The sequence below is a fragment of the Trachurus trachurus genome (assembly GCF_905171665.1).
Source record: "Trachurus trachurus genome assembly, chromosome: 22".
Lineage (NCBI taxonomy): Eukaryota > Metazoa > Chordata > Actinopteri > Carangiformes > Carangidae > Trachurus > Trachurus trachurus.
Genome location: NC_139907.1, coordinates 14,768,076 through 14,789,606, shown reverse-complemented (window position 1 = coordinate 14,789,606; position 21,531 = coordinate 14,768,076). Strand labels below are relative to the sequence as shown.

General features: G+C 40.5%; 2 protein-coding genes across 4 annotated transcripts; one reads left to right on the top strand and one right to left on the bottom strand.

The window, feature by feature from the left end:
* The first annotated feature begins 355 nt into the window (after nucleotides 1-355).
* LOC311005183 (peptidase M20 domain-containing protein 2-like) lies at nucleotides 356-5,511 on the top strand. Its single transcript, XM_083997535.1, has 7 exons — nucleotides 356-910; nucleotides 1,764-1,912; nucleotides 2,007-2,149; nucleotides 3,061-3,215; nucleotides 3,613-3,739; nucleotides 3,877-3,984; nucleotides 4,152-5,511. The coding sequence occupies exons 1-7, from the start codon at nucleotides 482-484 to the stop codon at nucleotides 4,289-4,291; spliced, it is 1,251 nt and encodes a 416-aa protein (XP_083853661.1). The 5' UTR covers nucleotides 356-481; the 3' UTR covers nucleotides 4,292-5,511.
* A 293-nt stretch (nucleotides 5,512-5,804) lies between these two features.
* LOC311005476 (gamma-aminobutyric acid receptor subunit rho-1-like) lies at nucleotides 5,805-21,373 on the bottom strand. 3 transcript variants are annotated; one of them, XM_083997891.1, is made up of 11 exons: nucleotides 21,220-21,373; nucleotides 18,895-19,939; nucleotides 13,859-13,909; nucleotides 13,619-13,725; nucleotides 12,557-12,624; nucleotides 11,352-11,575; nucleotides 10,497-10,579; nucleotides 9,783-9,923; nucleotides 9,140-9,292; nucleotides 8,244-8,440; nucleotides 5,805-7,258 (listed from the first exon to the last, which is right to left on the bottom strand). In XM_083997891.1, the coding sequence occupies exons 2-11, from the start codon at nucleotides 18,999-19,001 to the stop codon at nucleotides 6,956-6,958; spliced, it is 1,434 nt and encodes a 477-aa protein (XP_083854017.1). In that variant the 5' UTR covers nucleotides 19,002-19,939; nucleotides 21,220-21,373; the 3' UTR covers nucleotides 5,805-6,955. The 3 variants fall into 3 exon arrangements, with proteins under 3 accessions (XP_083854017.1, XP_083854018.1, XP_083854019.1); XM_083997892.1 differs by having other exon boundaries at nucleotides 21,227-21,373; XM_083997893.1 differs by having other exon boundaries at nucleotides 18,895-20,158; nucleotides 21,220-21,233.
* Between the last annotated feature and the right edge of the window lie 158 nt (nucleotides 21,374-21,531).

Below are 21,531 nucleotides of genomic sequence, written 5' to 3'. Positions count from 1 at the left end.
GCAAAATCAGATGCTAATATGTTTTCTCTAATTTTACAAAATTGTGAAAAAATATAGTAGGCTAGGCCTTGGCCTATTGCTCAAAAATAAAATCAGGTGTAGCATAGTAGGTTTGTCATAGCAGGCTACTATTCTGCCATTAACCCTAAAAAAAAATTAGGCCTATCAGTTTTGACAGCATTTGATGTACGTTCACAATTTATAAAATAAATAAATAAAAACTTTACTGACAATCATAGAGCTGACAATTAAACTACTTCCGGTATGTGGCCGATGGCTCCGCCCCCTCCCCGCTACACTTGTTTCTGCATGGCGCTAAGTTTATAACGGAGTGACCTCATTTTGACAAATAGTCCCGGGCAGAGTGAACCAACTTAAACTTTACTGTGAAACAGATTGATGTAGGGTCAGTGGTTCTGGTTCTGGCTCAGTCTGCAGACTCTGTGGTGTGTTGTTGTTGTTGTGTTGACAGTCGGGCCACATGGACGCACGGCAGCAGATGAAGGACGGCCTCCAGCTGCGCATAGACTCACTCAGGGAGGAGCTGTTCGCTTTGAGCCGGGACATCTGGAGCCGTCCTGAACTCGCCGGTAACGAGACGTACGCCCACGACAGGCTGCTGCGCTTCTTCTCCCAGCAGGACGAGGCATGGACGGTCCAGAGCCACTACAAGCTGCCGACCGCTTTCCGGGCCAGCTGGGGTCCGGTCGGCGGCAGCGGCGGCGGCGGCAGCGGCAGCGGGGAAGGTGAGCCGGTGCTGAACGTGGGCTTCCTGTGTGAGTACGACGCGCTGCCGGGGATCGGACACGCCTGCGGGCACAACCTGATAGCGGAGGTGGGAGCTGCCGCCGCAGTGGGGCTGAAAACCGCCCTGCAAAACAACCAGACTGCACTGTCTGTCCCAGTCAAGGTAACCGCAGAGAGGTGTAATTGAAATCAATACACACATCTGATACCACACCGAGATAAGCTACAAGACAAACACAGCCAAATGGAAAATGGCCACAAAGATTGCACAAAGTGATAGCAAAGGCATAAAATGACCACAAAGATAACACAACACAATCAGAGTGTGACGGATTATCCACAGTGAGAAACACAGAAAACCCACAAAGTGACACAAAATAACTCCAAATGAAAACAAACCACAAGGAGACACAAATCAACCATAGACACAAAAGACAGTCTGGGCTAGAGGTCGACCAATTTTGGATTGGCCAATATAATAAGGGTAGTTTGGAGCAGGAAAAAGCTTATGCTTGATTAAATGGCTGATATGCCATGAAAAAAATGACACGATGAGTGGACAGTCCAGACAGCTCAGACTCAGAGTCAGTGCACAACACATTATAATCACAATAACCCCTTTTGTCCCATGCAGTTTCCTGTTGAAAGACAACGACAACACACACAGCTCAACTGTAGAAACCTCAATTTTCACACTTGGAGGCAGTTAATTTAGTATTTAGTCTATGTCATGTCCTTTTTCAATATAAATCATTTCTGATACACAATGGAGTTCGGTGCAATAAGATGATGCAGCCTCTCTGTGCAACCGGTAAAGAAAGCAAAATTCTACTGATAAAAACAGTTTATTAAACGGTCGACCTTTTGTCTGGACCTTATTGTTGTGTGTCTCATCACCTCTCCAGTGATGGAGGCTTATTGAGTCACAATTCAGAGCTATTTTCTTCAAGTTTAATGAGTAGCCTACCCAGAGTGACTGACAGATGCGTTTACATGAATGAAACACTTCTCATCAGATAACTGTTCTGGGAACTCCTGCAGAGGAAGAAATAGGCGGAAAGATCGACCTGATCAATGAGGGCGCCTTCGCTGACGTCGACCTTGTCTTCATGGCTCATCCAGCTCAGCAGGATGTTTCATTCCTGCCCTGCGTTGCGCTCGATGAGTATGTTTCTCTTTCACTGCTCATAACCGATTCTGTATTTTCTCCTTCTTAGTAACCCCCATGACTTTAAGTCTCTCGTGTTGATGCTTCACAGAGTGTCAGTGAAGTACCATGGGAAGGCATCTCATGCCGCTGCGTACCCCTGGGAGGGAGTGAACGCCTTAGATGCTGCTGTTCTGGCCTACAACAACATCTCAGCGATGAGACAGCAGCTAAAGCCAGAGTGGAGGCTTCATGGTGAGGAACAGACAGAAACTGTGACAGGTTCATGGTTTATACTGAGCAGCCAACAAAACAATCCATGTACTTCTATCTAGATCTGCAAGTAGGATTCATCGATTCATTAATGGCCGGTATATTGTATATATCTTGAACTATTTTATAGTAGCCTGATTATTTTCAAGTGGAAATACCAACTTCTCTGGCCCCCAAGGTTCTCAAATCGGAGAATTTGCTACTTTTCTCTGTCATTATGACAATAGATTGAACGTTTTAAAGTTCTGGACTACTGGTCAGACAAAACAAGAAATTGATGGGTGAGAAATTATTTTTGTCATTTGTAACATGTTTGCTAAAAGAAAAATGTGATTAGGCTTAAAAGGCATCACACAGGTCCTCTGAAGAACAGGAAAAATGGAAACTTAAATAGGACACTAACCATGTCAATGACTGAGACTAGTTGGGGATATTTTTAAATACAGTATATCTCTTTCTCTGAAAATGTTGTTGAAATCACTGTAAATGCTGAAGGCTTACTAATCCTTCATATTTTGTGCTATTTCAACAATCCATATATTATTATGTTTTGCGTTGATGGTCATGTACTCCATGCTCACAACTTTCTATCTAATAGCTTTTGCAAACTTGTGGCTCTGTGCATTTATTATTGCAAAGCTATACACTAACAGCTACTTTAATTTAAGAGGAATAACAAACAACCATGAAATATCAGAGTCTTTTTTTTAGGTATCAGTCACCTGCACCTATAGTATCTGCACAGTCGTCATCCTATTCAAATGTAGATGGATTTTTTAATCTCTAATTAAAATCAGAGATTTTAAATAATTTTGGCACCAAAACAGAGGTGTAGATTCATTCCTTCTCATCCTCTCATGTATTGCTCATCGTCTACATTTACTTCACTACAGGCATCATCAAACATGGAGGAGAGAAGCCCAACATTATCCCCGCCTACACTGAATTACTGTTTTATCTACGCACTCCGCTGTTTAAGGATCTTTGCGACCTCAAGGCCAAAGCAGAAGCTTGCTTCAGGGCGGCTGCTGTGGCCACTGGTTGCCAAGTAAGCTTACTTATGTCTCCCATTTTTGCGGGGTGCACGTCACATCTCTGCTTATGTAGATTAATAGTGAAGTACAGACACAGAAACAAACAGTGACTGTTGACATAGTAGAGAAATGTGATGTTGGAGTTGACTCTTCTGTTATATAACGTTGCCCTTTTTAACATATTCCTGTAATTATGCTCTGAGTGCTGTGACGGCATTACATAATTCACTGTTATCTTCAGGGTGCCTTTCTTCTACATCTGAACTTGCTTTCGGGCAGGTTTAATTCAGACTGCAAAGTGCACACGGCTTCATATATTGTTAATATATGATGATAATATTTTTGCTGTGGTTGAATTTTACCTCTTCATGCACTATGCTTTATGAATTTGAATGAACTCGTTTCTTGCAGGTGGAGATAACCTACCCGTCCCATGCCTACTATAACATTCTGCCTAATTCCACATTGGCAAACCTGTACGAACAGAATGGAAAAGCTTTGGGGATTGAGTTTCCAGAGCAGCCGGCCAACTTCTCTGGTAGGTAAAGATAAAAAAAACACACTGAAAAGTACAGAATGTGCAGAAAAATGCAAAAAACAACGCAGGATGCATGGAAGTGTGATCTTTTTTGTTGTTGACTAGATCAATGCAGTGAATTTATAATCATCTGGCAGGTTCCACAGACTTTGGCAACGTATCATTCATCGTTCCCGGTATCCATCCTTTCTTCTACATCTGCACGGATGCGTTTAACCACACAGAGGAATACACCGACGCAGCAGGTATGGCACAGCATTCCTCTGTTGGGAACAGATGTTCTTTCTTGTAACAGAACTGAACTGCGCTGCAAGATCAGACAATTTTTTTTTTCCACTCATCATGTTTTTCCAGGTCACTTGGTTTTCCTGTTTAGTTTCTATTTATTTGATGCTTTATTTTCCTGCACCAGGAGCTGAAAAGGCCCAGTTGTTCACCCTGAGGACAGCCAAAACTCTGGCTATGACAGCTGTGGATGTTGTGTGCTGCCCTGATCTGCTCAGGCAAGTGAGAGAGGACTTCAGCCTGGCAAAACGAAAACAGGAGAAATGACTAGAAGGCAACAATGCAACTTCAGCAGCTCCGTAGATACTCCAGCTTTAATAATATCAGTAAAAATGAAAAGGACTCAAGACTAATGAGGGCGTCTGAGGGTGGAGGGTTGTGGAAAGCTGTAAAACTACAACTGTGAGAGAATTAAATGAGTAACTTTTGCACATAAATTTAACACGCAATAATCTTAATTTAAAAAATAAGGTAAAGCTGTAAACTAAGTAGTTTAAACCAATAATCTTGGATTTTAGGCCATTTTCGTAGGTGCTGGTGGCACAGCTCGTTCACTATTATGGCCCAGACAGAAATATTTTATATATTTACTACGAATGGATGCATTAAGATGTTTTGTACTGAGATTTACGGTTCCCAGAGGATCAAGACTGCTGAGTTTGAAAATCCTACGGTGGCCCAGAGAGCTCAATGCATTGCAACTCCAGAAAACACCTGCAGACAAAAACTCACTACAAATTTAGAGTAAAACTTTGGTGATATGTGCATTACAAAAACTCACAACACCCGTAAATACTGTGCACAAGCATGCCGCAAAAAAAAGTTTCTTGGGACACTCGCAGACTAACAGGAAACCTACATCTGCTTCGCCTGCAGTCTACAAATGTTACCATGCCAGTGGAGTACGCTCAGTCAGCATTTAGTCCAAGATGCAAACTCGGTGTATTGTTTTTGTTTTTTTGGCCCGGAGTGACTTTATTGGCGATGATTAAAAGATATTTATTGTTTGTTGGATGATGCTGCCTGGTCACTTGTGCACCTGCATCTTTGTAATCATCAAATCAAGAACCATATCACATAAATAAGTTGAAAATAAGATGCATCTTATCCTTTAGGTGATGTGAGCAGTTAATGGAATTACAGAATATCCAGTTTATGTGATTGGGTATGAATGCTCATCAGCAATCAGACCTGTGCCAGAGAAGGGAAGAGGAACCCCAGAGCTGGTAGGAATCCAATGTCTTAATAACTGTGAAAGCTTAGCCTCCGGCACAGTTTAAATCAGCTGTATAAGAGAGCAGGAAAATAGGATTTTCTTGGAGACCAAGACTTAAGGAGTTGCACCAGTAAAATGTGGCCAAACGCCTCAGCTGACACAAAATCTGTGGTCACAAATGTGTTTGTTTCTGTTTGTGTTTAAGTTGATTTTAATTGATGTCTTTAGAAAAAGAAATGCATTTTCAGCCATGCATTACAATCCAATTCTATTTGCACAAAATCAATAAATTACATGAAGGAGATTTAAAATGTACAGTATTGTGGTTTTTGTTGTTCAGCACCTAAACTCTGCTCAAATAATTTTCACATTTTCAGAAAACAAAACATTTATTAAACATTTTCTTACATGTAACATCTTTCAAGAGTTAAATTTTATATTTCTGTTTTTTGGTTAATACATTTCATTTATGATCCACCAAAAAGATGTTCTTAATATCTTTTGCTTAACAAAGTATAAAGTTGTTTTAAGCTGAAAAAGACGATAAAACTAGCAACTAACAGGTCACAGTGAACCTCAAAGCCTCACAACACCAAACAGAGGAGATGAGCTTCAGTTGTATAAAAAAAAGAAGAAGAAATAAGGACATTCAAAAAATAAAAGTCAATATTATTATCAGTATTTGGGATGGACTAAACATATATTTTTACATTTGTGATTTTAATAGACTGCATTATTTAGCTTTTTTCCTAAACCGTGTCAAATTACACAAATGCAATGCAATAACTGCACTCATACAAAGATCACAAAAAAATGCAACATATAATGAATCATACTAATGTGCTGCAAAAGAAGAATTGAACTTTAAGAATAAGAAAAACCTGATCACCAGGTTTGTAGAGGAATAGTTCCACATTTTGGAAAATGACGCTGAACAATCTGCTTCTTTGCGATGAGTTCATTGAGAGGATTGATGTCTCTCTCGTGTCTGAAGACTAAATATGAAGCTACAGCCAGGAGCTGATTACCTTACCTTAGCTTAGCTTAGCATAAAAACAGGAAATGGACAAACAGCTAGCCTGGCTCAGTTGAACAGTGACAAAATCTCCCGATCAGCACTTCTGCATCTCATTTATTAGCATGTTATATCTCATTTTATAATCCATATCTTCCATAAAAACGGGAGGTGATATAATAGCTGAAACTCAAGGAAGTTACTGGTCCCACCAAACAAATAGTTGGTCACATAACTATGCTGTCAAATGGCAAATTTCTGCTTGTGCACATAGATATTATTTGTAAACTTGTGTACTTTGGAGGTGCTGATAGGCTGCCTTCAAACAGAGCACGGCTAGCTGTTGTTGTGTGGTCAATTACTGCATCAAGAGTTGAAACATAGCTGAGTTAAACTGAACAGTGTGCTGCAGGTCCTCAGGTGGCAGAAATATCCAAACGTCTCTCCGTCCAACAGCAGCACAGTCACAACATAGAACCACATCGTGCCAACGGCTGTCCTGTTTGTCAGTACCTCAGTTTTAAGGAGCTGGGTCAAGAAGGCAATGGTCACCAGTCTGTCAATGGTCTCCATGCATCTTATGAGCAGTTCCTCTCTCTGAAAAGCATCAAATGTGATGTCACCTTTTCCTGCTCTTGTACAAATGAGCTGAGCTACTGGAGTCCCGTCGTGGACGACTCTCACTCTACTGCATCCCATGTTAGGAGTAGATGGACCAGTAGATGATGTTAAAGAGGAGGTACGCGCCGGGAAAGACAACCCTCGAGTACTTGTCTATGGCGTGGGTGTCTATCCAAATGTTCACGTAGCCTCTGGGCGGCTTCACCTGGCCGGTTATTTGTGGGTCATTCAGCGCCACCTGAGCCAGGATTCGGTCCTGGCGGCCGCCATTCTCTGGCATCCCATAATTTCCTGTGGTGTTGACATCCATGGACCCGTAGCCAGTGATCTGGGGGTCTATCATCATATCATCTGGGTTGCCAATACCGCAGGTACACGGCAGCTAGAGAGGAAGAGAAACAACACTATGTAACACTTCCTGCCTACAATAAACACTACTTTCTGTTCAGTTATACTGTAAACAAACTATAAAGAGCATATAAATCCATTAGATTGTCAAATGTTAATCATTTTTCTGTGTACTCAGTGCCTTTAAATAACTTTGGAATAAAACATTTATAAAAGGTTGTGTGTGTAGGGAATTTTCCTCAGGGTACGTGGGCAATTTGGCTCCATATGCTGCAGCATTTGGCAGATGAAGAATAGCAATATAGTACACAAGCTGGAGTCCCAGAAATAATTTGCCGTAGCCCCGCAAGCTGCTTTAACTGAACCAATTTAGAAAATATTTATCTGTTTTGGGGAAATGCACGTAAATTACTTATTAATGTTTCGACCTGTTAAGAATTATTTTACAATTAATAATCAGATCAGTCATGTCGATGTTGGATGAGTTAGAGAGAGATGTCAGTTGTTTTGTTTCAACTTCATTTGGATGTCTCCTCCTTAGGCTCAACAGCCAACCGTGTCACATTCAGCCAATTTAAATCAGCCCATAAATTGTTTTCAGTTTATTCAAGCTGCAGAGTGAATATAATTTTATTGCGGTATTTACTATCTAACTGTTTGAGCTGTGTTGATTTACTCTGGTGCTTGTCACAAACAAGAAGAACGTGAACATCATAGCAACATTTGCATCATTATTTTTACTTAAACAAGTAAAAAGGGAATATTTTAGCCCCACATTCAGATCCTTTACTCTCATCTATGAACAGAAATTAAGCTTGACGGTACTTTCACGCAAATTATTATGTTTTTTCAATATCCAGATCATAATATTAATGTAAAAAAAAAACAAGCAATAATCACATTCTGGCCTCACTGAAATAAACCATGGCTTTAGTTGGCCATTTTATTCGTCATAGTAATCAATCTCGAGCAATATTTAATGAATGAACTGTTTAGCCACAAAGAGAAATCACACTTACTCTCTCCCTGAGCTTCCTCTCTTTCCTCTCCTGTACGGTGGACAGGTAGTTGACCGCCGCGTACTCTATCACCGACAAGAAGACAAAGACAAAACTGACCCAGAGGTAAATGTCCACTGCCTTAATGTAAGAGACCCGTGGCATGGAGGCGTTGACCCCGGTGATGATGGTGGACATGGTCAGCACTGTGGTGATGCCTGGAGGGAGCGCACGCAAACAGTTTAGTCACAGCAGAGATCTTAATTCACTGGATAAAACCAAATACTGCACAAGCGCTGCACATACTGTATGTCCCTGGTATTGCCATAGTTTTTATTTGCAGCACATATTTTTAAAGGATATTTTTGAAGTTCTGGTGTTTTAGCTTGTTATTTTATTGATCACAGAAGGTTGGGAAGGGTGGTCACAGAAAAAAATCTGTTATTTGTCTGATCTTTAGCCACTGTAGCAGCTTGGTTTTAGGGGTAAGCACCGCTGTGTTGTCTGTCTGTCTGTCAAACTGGGCACAGCCAACATGGTCTGACGAAACCTAACGGCTCTAGTGATCCTCTAATGCCACCATGAGGTTCAGCTTTGTAATTTTGGGTGAAATGTCTCAGCAACTATTGGATAGATTGTCATGAGGTCTGGTTCAAACATTCATTTTGATCCTAAACCTTCAATAATGTCATAAATGCAAAAATGTCAAATAATAAACTAAATATCTTCTTAACTCATGACACTGACATCAACCTCAGTTGTAAGCATGTTGCTCAGTCACCTTGCCCTGTTATAAGCATGTATAACTAATGTTTTTAAATTACTATGTTAACTTGCTTTCCTCCCTTTAAGTACAAGCCAACATTTCTTAAACTAAATAATCCTTTTAGCAGGGCCAAGTCCAGCCTCCCACCTACCTAGTGGCACCCTGGCGGGCACGGCCCTGCGGTCGATCCAGAAGGACACCCAGGACAGCATGACCATCAGAGTGGCAGGGAAGTAGGTTTGCAGCAGGAAGAAGAAGATGTGGCGCCGCAGGGTGAAGTGGATGTACAAACGATTGTACCAGCCTAGGAAGAAGGAATATCACCGTTGCACACACATTGTCATGTGTTAGTTGCTGATACACAGTACAAACACTCGCAGCGGAGGTTGCTTGCTAGTCTGTCGGAGGAAGATAGGACACAAAATCCCATTTACGCTTCAGGTTGCTCTTGTGAGCAAAGTGACAAGTGGTTGGGAGAAAGCTGCAGGGCTTTTTGCAGAAGCTTTCCAGATGAGTACAAGTGGTTTGGCAATAGCTGGATTCCTTTCATTTCACAGTAAGGATTAAATATTAGGACATTCTTCTTGGTGCGGCATTCGAGGGACATCAATTCCATGTAAGGAAAACTCAGTCCTTTAGTTGGAAAAGGCTTATAAAGTAAAATGAAATCCATTGAACTTGTAATTCAATTGTGATCATCTAGTTCTTACACGCTTATGGTATGCGCATATGAGCCATTTGCATAATCACTTTAGTTTACGTATAAGAAGTGTCTGTGTGGTGGATTACAGTACCTGTGCTGCTGTAAAAAGCCAGTTTGGTGGTGGTGTGAAATTTCTGGATGAGGAACTGGGACAGAGATATTCTATCGTCGGTGTTCAGGGACTCGTTCCCTTTCTTCCAGTACAACATCAAGTCATCATCTGTGTAGGCATCTGGTGGGAAAATACACACAAGTAAGTACATCTGTGACAAACCAAATCAGGATAGATTTAGTCAGGACAATGCTGGATCTTAATGTGAACAAAATGTGCTACAGAGAAAGATAAAATACGACACGACCACTGGCAGTCCCTGGAGACTGCAGTATTCACTGCACGCTACAGTATGAAGAGCTGGTGCAAAAAGAGAGGGTCATTAAAATTAAAGCAGTTTATTCTCTTTGAAGCATGGATGTGTTCATAATATTTCAGGGTGTGATATACATCAAATTTTCTGGGAAATCTGGCACCACGAAAAAGTGTTTATGAATGTGCTGTGTGAATGTCAATGCAAAACACACGTTAGAATTTGTTGTGTGTAAGTGAAATGTTGATGGTATAAAAATAAATGTGAGAGAGTTCAGAATCCATACTCTGAGAGAACCACGGATATGAAAGCAGATTTCAAATCGAGGCATTAGTCCTTCAAATTCGACAGATGGATGAGGCAGCATGTTCAAGTGGAGAAAAAAATGCAGATGCGTCTTGCTGACATATTTGTCCATATTTGTGTTAAAATCAACTCACAGCTCTCAATCTCCAGCGAGCAGGTTTGGGTGTCCAGGGGGAAGCGGCTGAGGTCCATGTTGCACATGGCAGTGACAGTGACTCTGCAGGGACAAAGGCAGTGACACTGTAATTCAACTTCCAATTACACAATGTGGATGGAGGTTAAATTCACAACTGTGTGTAGAGTAAATAGTCAGTAATGTGCCAAAATAAACTAAAGGAATAGAGTCTCAGGCTGTGTTGCCTGCAGACTCACATGATTTCCCATCTGTTAACTTGTTATTGTGTTTTTCTCTTTTTTTTAAGAGCACTTTTTAATGTGTTTTCCTTTTCCTCTCTGTATCATCTCCTTGCGGGGTCGTGTCTTTTCTATCCTCCATCCCTCTTCTTATCCCCAGTTCTTAATCAGATGTTCTTACCCTATGTCGTCTGTGTGGGTATAAATTACTTTTCTGATTAAGCACAGGTGAAAGCGACTCTACATTGACCTGCCACATGCCGAAGTGGGAAGTATATCTCCGCTGATTAACTTGGCGCTGTCACGTTTGTACGCAACACTGATCGCAATTATCGTGTTGTTCCACAGACTGCTGCCGGACCTTTCACCTGCTGTGAGATTCATCAAACCAAACCAGTGGTGAGCTTTTCATGTGACATGTTGTTGTTTCCCCTTTGTTCTTGTCAGACAGGGGGCATCATGTAGTGATTCTTTTTATTCCCTGTTGGGAAATTATTTCACGTTGTGATGTTTTCAATTATTTTTACAGCATATGGGAAACTTCCATTATTCTTGTCCTAAATGTGTTTTTAAAATACATCAATGAGGACAGAGGAATTTCTTTTTCACTACCATGAAAAAGGCCTGATTTCTACCTGAGACTGTAGAGGACATTGCCATCGGGATGAACCCTGAGCATGACATTATCGGTGGTGGTGTCGTGGATGAAAGAGCGCTTGGAGTGGACGAAAAACATGTCGGGAACCCAGATCTTCTTCACCAGGCGACTGTCGAAGGTCATGCTTTGGTTGTTGGTGCTCGGGAACGCCAGCCGCTCGTCCTTCCAGTAGTGACGCAGGTACAGTGTCATAGTAAAGTCCTACAGTGAGGAAAAACACCAGAATGCTGAACAATAGTGGAGGATACAAACACTTTTTTCTTAAGTAGAAACACCAGGGCAACTATATAAAAATCCACCAGTTTACCATTACAAGTAAAAATCCTGCACTCAAAATCCCACTTTGGTCAAAGAGCAAAAGAGAAGTATCAAAGTAAAATGTCTTCTGTGACTGACATAGTATTATTATATAGTATATGACATTACTGCCTGTTAATACTGATGCATGCATAAGTAGTATTTTTGTACTGGCTGTTTATATTAGTTCACAACACTGGGGTCAGGCCTCCTCAAAACTATCACAAATAGGGTTAAAGCAACAAAGAAAAAAAATTAAAGCAGATATCAGTGGAATGTTTTTGTTAATATAAGTCCTAAATAGTCCTATTTTCCGTCAGCAATCACTTACATGAAGTATTTCAGCCTAAACACGAGTCTCTCCGTCACTCTGCTCTGCTGTAACCCGAGGAGAAAATTTTCCTTGTGGGATACAAGTGTTATCCAATGAGGAGAGAGAACGGCATGAAGGGCTGTGTGTGCAGCCAAGGGATGCGCGTGAATGTGGTGACGTAGCACGAGGACCAATTGATGCCTGACAAGGGCGGGGGCTGCTAACTCATGGTGCGTTCAAAGAAACTCGTACTTTGTGTTTTTCCTTCCTGTGAAGTCATACCAGTTCGATCTGGTACGAGTTCACGGGTCGGAAGTTACGAGTGGCCGTTATAGGGAACTTTCACAGACAACAGGACGGTAAAAACACGAGCTACGGGTTACCTGGAACGCTACCAAGTCGTAGTTGTGACTTGAAGCTGTAACTTACGGTTTCAAAAGCCTGCCTTGAACGCAGCATTAGCCGAAACGGCCGTGAAGCTGATATCTGCTTTAAGTTCTTTTACACAAATTTGATTCATTTTCAGACTCTTCTGTTGTTGTCCATTATTGAATAATCTGTGTCATACTGACCATATCCACTTCTGAGATGGTATCCAGACTCTCAACCTGAACATCTACTCCAACAGGAATTGGAGGACCTAAAGTAAAATAGAGAAATCAGAAAGCAGAAATGTTATTTTTCTCCATGGAAACTGACCGACTGTGTTTCTGCATCATTATGAATGTGGCCATGGGTAAAAAAAAAAAAAGTCAACATGACCCTTACAGAGACTCTTTCACCCTCTTATTTTGGAAATCCCGTTTCCAAAAAGCAACAATGAATCAGAAAAATATAGAGCAAGCGCTTGTGTCATGACTGTGTCGGTCTGGCTGGGACTCTACTTTTGACCTATTTCAGCCTTTTTACTCTGCATCATCATCCTCCAATAGTACACAAACACAATTAGGTCACAATAATGGATCAAAGTTGATGCAGCGGTGGATGAAATCCAGCTCTGTTTTCCACTTCCAGCTAAGAGGTGCTTGATGGTCGAAACAAGACAGAGCAAACAGAGTCTGCAGAGGGTCACTTGGTGTGTTTTCAACAGCAGATTGTCGTGTGATTAAAAGTAGACCTGCTCTGATAAAAACAGCACGTGTCTCGGCCCACCGCATTGAATCTTTTTTTTTTTTTTTAAATACCATTTTTGTGTGTGTGGATATTTGCCACGAAAGACAAATAAAAAGATAAAGACAGCTAAAAAGATTATATTCCATTATGATCTTTTAGTAAAAACAAAAGCTTGTGTCTATCTCAATGTAATCCTTCAGATTTGATTTCAAAATGCTGACATCAAATCCCTCTAATATACAGTGATGCAAAAGACATGTATTAACACTTGTGATGCAAAGAACTGAGCTCCAATTGGAAACTCCAGCACAGCTTGCATGGATGGTGTCATAGGTCGAGAGCTTAAAGTCTATAGGACGGTTTGGTCCGAACCAATGACCACAGCACAAATCCTATCCCACTGCACTTGATGACCGACCACGCAGCCTACGATGCAATCATGTGTCCAGCACGTCTGAGCTGCAGACTCATTAAGGAAAGAAAACACTTTGACTCAAATTACTCAAATCTGATTCTCTGACCTCCGAACGCTGGTCTCATGGTGAAGTCGTGGTCGTCTATTCTCAGGAGCTGCTCAGATTTTGTCATTGGCGATTTTGTCATGTCTGGACTTCGCTTGTAAATCGGGCTGCGAAACACAGAAAAAGCACGTGTGGACACAACGAGGGACATGTGATGCAAAGTTTACAACGTCAAACACAATTCGAAAATGAATCTAAATTACTTTGAAAATCTGTCAGAATAAGAGTTTTAAAGCGTACCTTCCAGTTTTGTGACCTCCACCCCCGTCCATTCTGGTCTCTCTTCGCAACCTGTTAATTAAGAGCAGCAATAAAGAAACAAAGAAATAAGGACATCTGTCATAACAGCAGAACAGTGTTGTATAAAGAGAATATAGTGTTTTCCCTTTGTTTTACCTCTACAACACAAAATATTGAGTATTTTAGCTTCTTTCTACAGTGTTTTTTTTTACCTATGATATTTTGACTTTAGTTGGAATGAGAATTTTTTAAAGATGATTATTCAGTCACTTTTTTGTATATTCCTTTATTTCACCATAGTTTAATTACTTTAAATTCATTTTTCTTATTTTTTCATATTATATTGATTGATTTATTTTCCATTTCCATTGTTCCAGTTACTTCATTAAATTATTTCTAGTGTGTATAGCTCTGTGGTATATATTCTATATTGGTCAATAATGTTTATTTATATATGAAAAAAATGTATTTAGGTTTTTGGCAGTTGAACACACAAAGCAAGCAGTTTTTCAATGTACAGTACCAACTAACATTTTTCATTACTGTGTTTATCTTAAATCTACTTAGCATCAGAAGGCAATAATAACTTTTTTTTCTGATGCTTCTCTGCTCTGGAGATGTAATACATGCAGTTACATCACACACGTTTTATCCACAAATCACACATTGGGCAAAAAAGCATTTCCTCATCATATCCAATTTGAATGAAGCCAGATCTTCTCTGGTGTCACTTTTCACGAGGCCTCCCTTTGTGTACTTGTCTTTTAGGCACCATTTCAGGCCACGAGAGAGAGAGAGAGAGAGAGGTTGGGAAAAGATGAATACCAAAAACCCTAAAATGGATTAATAGAGTAGAGCATGCTGTGACAGACAGGGCCAAATCCCTGTGACAACCACAGACATGCATTAAGGAAATACCACAGCGGAGGCAAGAGAGAGGGAGAGAGATGAACTGACTGGACAAAAACTGAAAAACACAGCGAGAGCAAAGTGAAACAGTAACCAGGGGGTTTCTCTGGCCGCTACTGTAGCTGCAGTGATGTGATGGGCAATGGGTGCTACTCGTCTGTGTCCGTCCAGCAGCTGGTTCCTAATCCTCTTGGCAGAAATGCCTCTCCAATCCCCTCTCTGCCTGCCTACGCCACGCAGCAGACTGCCTGTCTGCACACTGCTCTGCTCTGTGTGCTGCAGCGGATGCTCTGAATGCATGCATGCATCACTGCAGGGGCTGCACCAGGGTTAAATGGCCAGATTTCTACAGAGGTCATTCTGGACATATTAAATCCTAATGTAGCCTATAGGCTACTACAGACAAAATGAAGCCCAGGAAACAGAGTTTAGAGTTTACAGGCTCACTGGGAGAACTGTAACAAATGGGTGCAATGTCTTAACTTTATGTAGACTATTTTTAGATTTTAAAATGCAGCAAAAAAACAAACAAAACAGTGTCAACAAATACAATTAATTCTCTCTGCTCTATGTTGTCCATTTGTCATTGTTAGAAATTGTTTGAGTTATTTTTAAAAGACTCATGGTTAAATACATTTAAACGTGATTTATAAGGAACTTAAGTTTCCTCTACTACTCTCTGCTTTTTTTTCTACCTCAAGGATAACTGAACAACCAAGATGGTAGTGAATTGAAGTTTGTATTTTACCCAGTAAACTGTTACGAATCAGTTTAGCTTTAGTCAAGGTTAGCCATGGCTAGCTTACCAGATATATTCGACTGCGCACAAGTGATTGTTTGGTTTGGTTTTTAGCAGGTTTCTGCCATGTTGGGTGATAAAATAACTATACATTCAGCATGTCATTTCAAATTAAAGACATTTAGTCAAATAAATGTCAATAAATTCTAAGTTTTAACTAGCTAGTTGCCACACTGCAGCCGCATTTTAAATGTGTTTTTATTATGGATAGTTTGGTTTAGATGTTTACAGTGTGTGTAGATACAAGTGTCAAAATAAAGCAAATGTGGAAGAGGGAAATGAGAGCAGACGAGATGGATGATCATAGTTATCAAAAATGTGTTTTTTTTTCTGTCAAAGAATGATTCAGCTTCCACTCCAAATTATCCTGTAAACCTCATGAGGGTTTTCTCCTCAGATGTTCCCTTGTGTGGGACTCTGCTGTCCCACACAAATCCCCAACTCCGCTATTCCTCCTTCAAGGCAGCGAGCGAAAACATTTTCAGTAATTGAGTGAAAACTCCCACAACCCGTGCTATAGCAACATCCAGCCGCTTCTGCAATTTCACACTCAAGGGAGGAGGAGGAGGAGGAGGAGAAGAGGAATGATGAGAAACAGCGAGAAGCCGAGTTTGACTTCTACATAAGTGCATGAGATTTCCCCCCTTTGCTGGAAGAGGGATGAGAGATTTGTATTCACAGGCTGTGTGTATCAGCAAAGGGAAGACGGATGTGAGAAGACTTTCAAGTAGTTGAGGGTAAAAAAAAACAAAAAAAAAACAGCAAAGGGCAGATTTGATAACAAGTCGACAGTGGTGTTCAGAGATTACAGCGCAGCTTTGAGCCACTTGTGCTTTGTCTTCTGCAGATTTTCCACAGATGATTACGATAGTGCTCCTCTTATACTTAATGATCATCTTAATCACCTTAGGGCAGAGATGATCACTTTAAATGACTGTAAGTTCATGGAGGATTGTTCAGATTTAAAAAGGCAGCTTTAACCGTGCACTATTTAACACACACACACACACACACACACACACACACACACACACACACACACACACACACACACACATCCCTTTAGTGAGATCAGACTCACCATGTCATGCATCCTGACAGTTTGTCCTGATGTATACAAGCAGCTGTATGTTATGCCAAACACATTTATTTAACTCAAATGGATCAGTATCTTAATATCGAGCAGGCTGCGGGGGGTTGACGTCGCCTCTGATCTATAAATAACAGCAGAAAAGTGATACTGTATCTAAAGGCAGGGGGATTATGGTTTGACAGGGGTTGCTGGATATATTAAGCAGATGCAAATCATTCAATGCTGATAGCGTTATGAGGTGTGCAGAGCTGTGCTTTGCCTGCTTGGGAGAATCTTATCATCTTAATTTCTCTCTCCGGGGCTGCAGGCTACACAGCTGCACTCTGAGCTGATATTTCTACAACAGAATAGTGGTTTTGTACACATACATTCTGGAAAATAGTCCAATAAACATTAATCAGTCATGGGGGAAAAAAATTCTGACAGTGTTCTTACCATTTTTGGAGGGGGATAAAAGCAAATATGTCAGTGTAAATTTAGATTTTTCTGAGTCAAGTGTTGTTTTTCACAGCTGGAAAGTTTGTGTTGACTAATTAAAAGTCAGATTGACAGAAGGAATGAACTACTCTGATGACAGATAAATAATCTGAGCTCTTTTTTCAGACAAAAGTGTCAAACATTCCCATGTTTTAATGTCAAAAATGAGATGATTTCCTCCAATTCTTTGTTTTTTTTGTGCTTTTGCACAGTTGGTTGTGTAAAACTCTAATTCCAATATATCAACTTGGAAGGTGTGAATATTTTATATATTTTTTCTGATATTCATTATGATCAGGGATGATTTATTCAGCAATAAAATAATCAGCAGATTCGTATAATGTGTTATACCTCAACTCTCAGTTCTGATCTGAAAGTGTTGAGGTTATTCTGGATTCATATACATGCTGGTTGTTATTATAATCTTCCCCAATCAAAATTGAGTCTAATAATGTTTGCTGCATAATAATGCTAATTTTGACATCCTAAGACTAAGTTGTTTATTGTTTGTTTTCGAGTGTCAAAGTCATATTTCTTTCATTACACCAGTCATAGTCAGGTTGCTACAGTATATGCACTAAAATAAATAAAACTAGTAGTTTTACTTTGGATGAAACAGTTACAGTCAATTTATCAACTAGTCAATCAACCATTAAGTATTTTGCAAATATTCAGTTAACCAATCAATCATTTTAGTGTTTTTATGCAAAAATGGCAAAAACATTCACTCATTTCAGTTTGTTTGTGAAATACTTTGTTTTGTGTAGCCTACAGTTGCTTGGATAACGAGATATTTGAAAACATCATCTTAGGTTTCGGGAACTTCTGATGGATAAATGTTTAAATTAAACTTGTAATAAATTTAAGAAAATAATCATTAGCTACAGCTACAATTTTGTTATGCATTCGTTATGCACAATAATCATCATCTGACAGTGATCCTATAAATTCTACGTGGAAGAGAAATCCAACTCATGCATCAATTTATTTTCTAAATGTATTGAAACATTATATCAATCAGTTTTGTGTTTGAGTCCAGCTGTGATCCAAAAATGACTGAAATGCTAACGGCTTGTTTTGAGTTGTAAATGTCACGTTTCTATAAAACACAGCTATGTCTGGATTGTCCCTCCATACACTGCTACTTCTGAAACTTCTGACATCCTAATATGCAAATGAATGCAAATACAATCCTTTCTATTTAAATCACCTCTGTTGTCCAGGTCAATTCAATCTATAAGAACTGAGGATGCGAGACTAAATGGTTGGACTGAAACACCTAATCCAATGGATGCATTAACAAAGGAAGCAATTAGCCTAAATAATCACCTGGAAATGACATTGACTACAACTCCTGCCTTTGGGGAAAATGGTCATTAACTGGCCTGCAGCAGTTGTGGGGCAAAAGAACACAGCATTCACCAGTAGTACATAAATAGATGTGGGGATTTAGGTCTCCCTCTCTCTCCCTCTCTCTCTCTCTCCCTACACTCTCCAATCTGCCGTCTGAATAAGTCTGTTTTCAGAGGGGGAGGGAGCTGCACAGGTGACACAGGAAACACTGGACAACATCGTGTAAACCCAAAATAAAACATCTATAGGAAAATAAATACAGAAACTCTGACTGGAAAGGGAGCTTTAACATTTTTTTTTCAGGTTTTGCATCAGAAGCTTACCGTAATTTAAAACTGTCATATATCCTGTGGAAACATTAAAACCACACATTGTCCTTCACATTTGTGACTCCTCTGACATTACCTGCTCTGTTTGTAGGTCTCCAGCTTGTGACCCCTCGACTGGGCCATTTTCCCAGCTGCACCCGCGAGCCAAACACAGAAGAGCACAAGAACAGCATCCACCTGCATGGTTCACATTCCCCAGAGGACAGACCTCTCCTGTCAGTCAGAATCTACTCCCCTCCAGGGTTTGGAGCACTCTTCCTCCCTGAGACATTCCCTTCTCCAGCGCCGCAGCTGATGAAAGGGGAGAAACACAGCAACAGCAGCAGCAGCAGCAGCTACACTACGGCCTGAGTGGAAAACATCCTACGGTGCTTAATCTCCACAGTGGGAAAAGCAATTTTGACTAAACCCATAAATCCTTGAGCGTCAGATGGTACAGATTTGATCCCTCCAGCGGCGGATGTGCCTGCCTCTCTCTGCGCTGCTGTGCTCAGAGAGGCTCTATCCTGCACTCTGATGTGCTCTACTCCACTTCGCACCGCCCAGAAACACCAATTCTCACAATGATGCGGCGTGCTCATTTGTAAGGTCAACGGTTTAGAGATACAGACTCACACAGGCTGACAGGAAGCTCTGTGTCTAATGTGAAAGGCTCCTTCTTATACTACGGTCTTGGATCTGGCTAAATGTTTTGGCATTCAGCCAGAAATGTAAAAAATCCACATTTCTGCTTCAGCATTTCAGTTTAGCAGGAAATCGTTAATGCAAAACCTGGACAGTGAATGTTTTTTTCTGTTTGATGTGGTGTTTTCACTACTTATTCTCAAAGGACCCTGATTGGGGAATATTTTGGGATTCTCCAAACATGATTTCACAGGTTTATGTGTGAAGAAATCCACTGAAAATGAGAAACCTTCTTATCCTATCTTGATATATAAATATTAAGACTATAAAGCAACTTACTTTTTAAATCGTTGCAGTATTTTCTCTATTTTCTGAGACGATAGATGGAAAAATAAAATATCACATGGTCCCCACAGACAGCATCTAACACCATTTTGATCTTCACATACTTACTGATCTCCTACAGAAAATCCAAGAGGGGCAAGTGATCTGTCTACCTGAATAAGCCAATCAAAAGACAAAAAAATGTCTCAGCACTGACATCAGCATCATCCAACCCACGTGTCATCCCTGAACAGTTGGATTATAAGATCATGAATTTAGGTTAGCTCCATGGACGTCAATCTGAAAACTGGTGTAAGTCATGCTGGCCATTGAGATTTGCAGATCCTTCTTTGTAGTCGTCCTGCTGACAGAGCAGATGTAGCAGCCACCAACTGTACAAACCAACACAGCCAGCAACAATCAGGTGAATATCCTTGTATTTACTATAATTAAACAGATCCCTTATAGGTACCTTGTTGTTCCTGAGTTACAGTCATAGTGAACCCTCTGTAGTCCAGTGGTCTTCAGGTGTAATTTAAAGCAGAAGTAAGCGGAATGTTTGTGTTAATATAAGTCTTAAATAGTTATATCTTCCGACAGCAATCACTTATATAGTGATGTTTTTGGTCTGAAACACGGGTCTGTCAGTCACTCTGCTCTGCTCTGAGCCGAGGAGAAAACTTTCCTTGTGTCCTACAACCTTTATCCAATGAGGAGAGAGAACGCGGTAAAGGGGCGGTCCTCTCTGTGTGTGCAGCCAAGGGATGCGCGTGAATGTGGTGACGTAGGGACGAGGGCGGGGACTGCTAACTCCATCGGCTGACAGAAAGTTAGCCAAAACGACCGGATTGCTTACTTCTGCTTTAAGAATCACATTAGAGACATCATGGGTTGACTTTGACATTATTGACATGACACAGTTTGACAACTGTGAAAAAACCCAAGCATGTTTTTAATGTAATACCTAAACATGCTTATAATGTATAAATGAAAGCCTATCATTCAGGGAACAGGTAATTCAGGAATAAAAATAAAACCTGTCCAGAATATGTAGCAAATCACACAAGTTTGACTTATTATCTAACCTTATACTCTTGCACTATTTAAGGTTAAAATAAACACATGATATGAGAAAAGATAATAGACAGTTGTGACTAAAAAAAACTTGACAGTGCTGTTTCTGCTTGCATCATATCTTTGCAGTAGGCTACCCATGTTCCCATCATCAGTCAGTAGCTTGGCCATGATAATGCACTTATCAGTTTCTAATATTTGGCTGCTATAACACCATTTTGCCCCTACCTTAGTGTTATTTTTCTTTTTTTTCTACAAGAATAGAACCCAAAGCATTATTACGGTACAACACAAATTCAGTTTTCCTCAACCCTGGATGGATCAATGTAACAGGATTTTGCTGTGATAACTGACACACGGTAAATACAGGGGCTCTTACCTCGTACCTTTTGGTTCACTTGGCTTGGCCACCTCGCTGTGATGTTTCAGCCACAGAGCATGTACATCCTGCCATACGTGCTGCAGCCTAATATGTGCATAAACAATCGCTAGATGTCAGGCTACAACACCACAAAGCTCGGGTTTCTTCCGTGTTGCTGCAGTTGATGATCCTTCCGCTGTGTTTCTATGGGGGACTACGTCAGCTACGCCGACTCTAACACCAGCCAATCAGCGGTCTCTATTTAGGTTTTGTTTATATTTCCCCCCCAGATTATGGTCTGTCAGGCAGAAGCCACACGCTGCTCTCAGG

What these genes read in the sequence shown, in the direction of transcription:
- LOC311005183 (XM_083997535.1), top strand. Translation starts at nt 482, where the DNA reads ATGGACGCACGGCAGCAGATGAAGGACGGCCTCCAGCTGCGCATAGAC. An exon ending in GCCAGAGTGGAGGCTTCATG is followed by an intron (nt 2,150 to 3,060) that starts GTGAGGAACAGA and finishes ACTTCACTACAG; the next exon opens with GCATCATCAAACATGGAGGA. An exon ending in GGAATACACCGACGCAGCAG is followed by an intron (nt 3,985 to 4,151) that starts GTATGGCACAGC and finishes TTCCTGCACCAG; the next exon opens with GAGCTGAAAAGGCCCAGTTG.
- LOC311005476 (XM_083997891.1), bottom strand. Translation starts at nt 19,001, where the DNA reads ATGCAGGTGGATGCTGTTCTTGTGCTCTTCTGTGTTTGGCTCGCGGGT. An exon ending in GAGACCTACAAACAGAGCAG is followed by an intron (nt 13,910 to 18,894) that starts GTAATGTCAGAG and finishes CTTAATTAACAG; the next exon opens with GTTGCGAAGAGAGACCAGAA. An exon ending in GGAGGTCACAAAACTGGAAG is followed by an intron (nt 13,726 to 13,858) that starts GTACGCTTTAAA and finishes TGTGTTTCGCAG; the next exon opens with CCCGATTTACAAGCGAAGTC.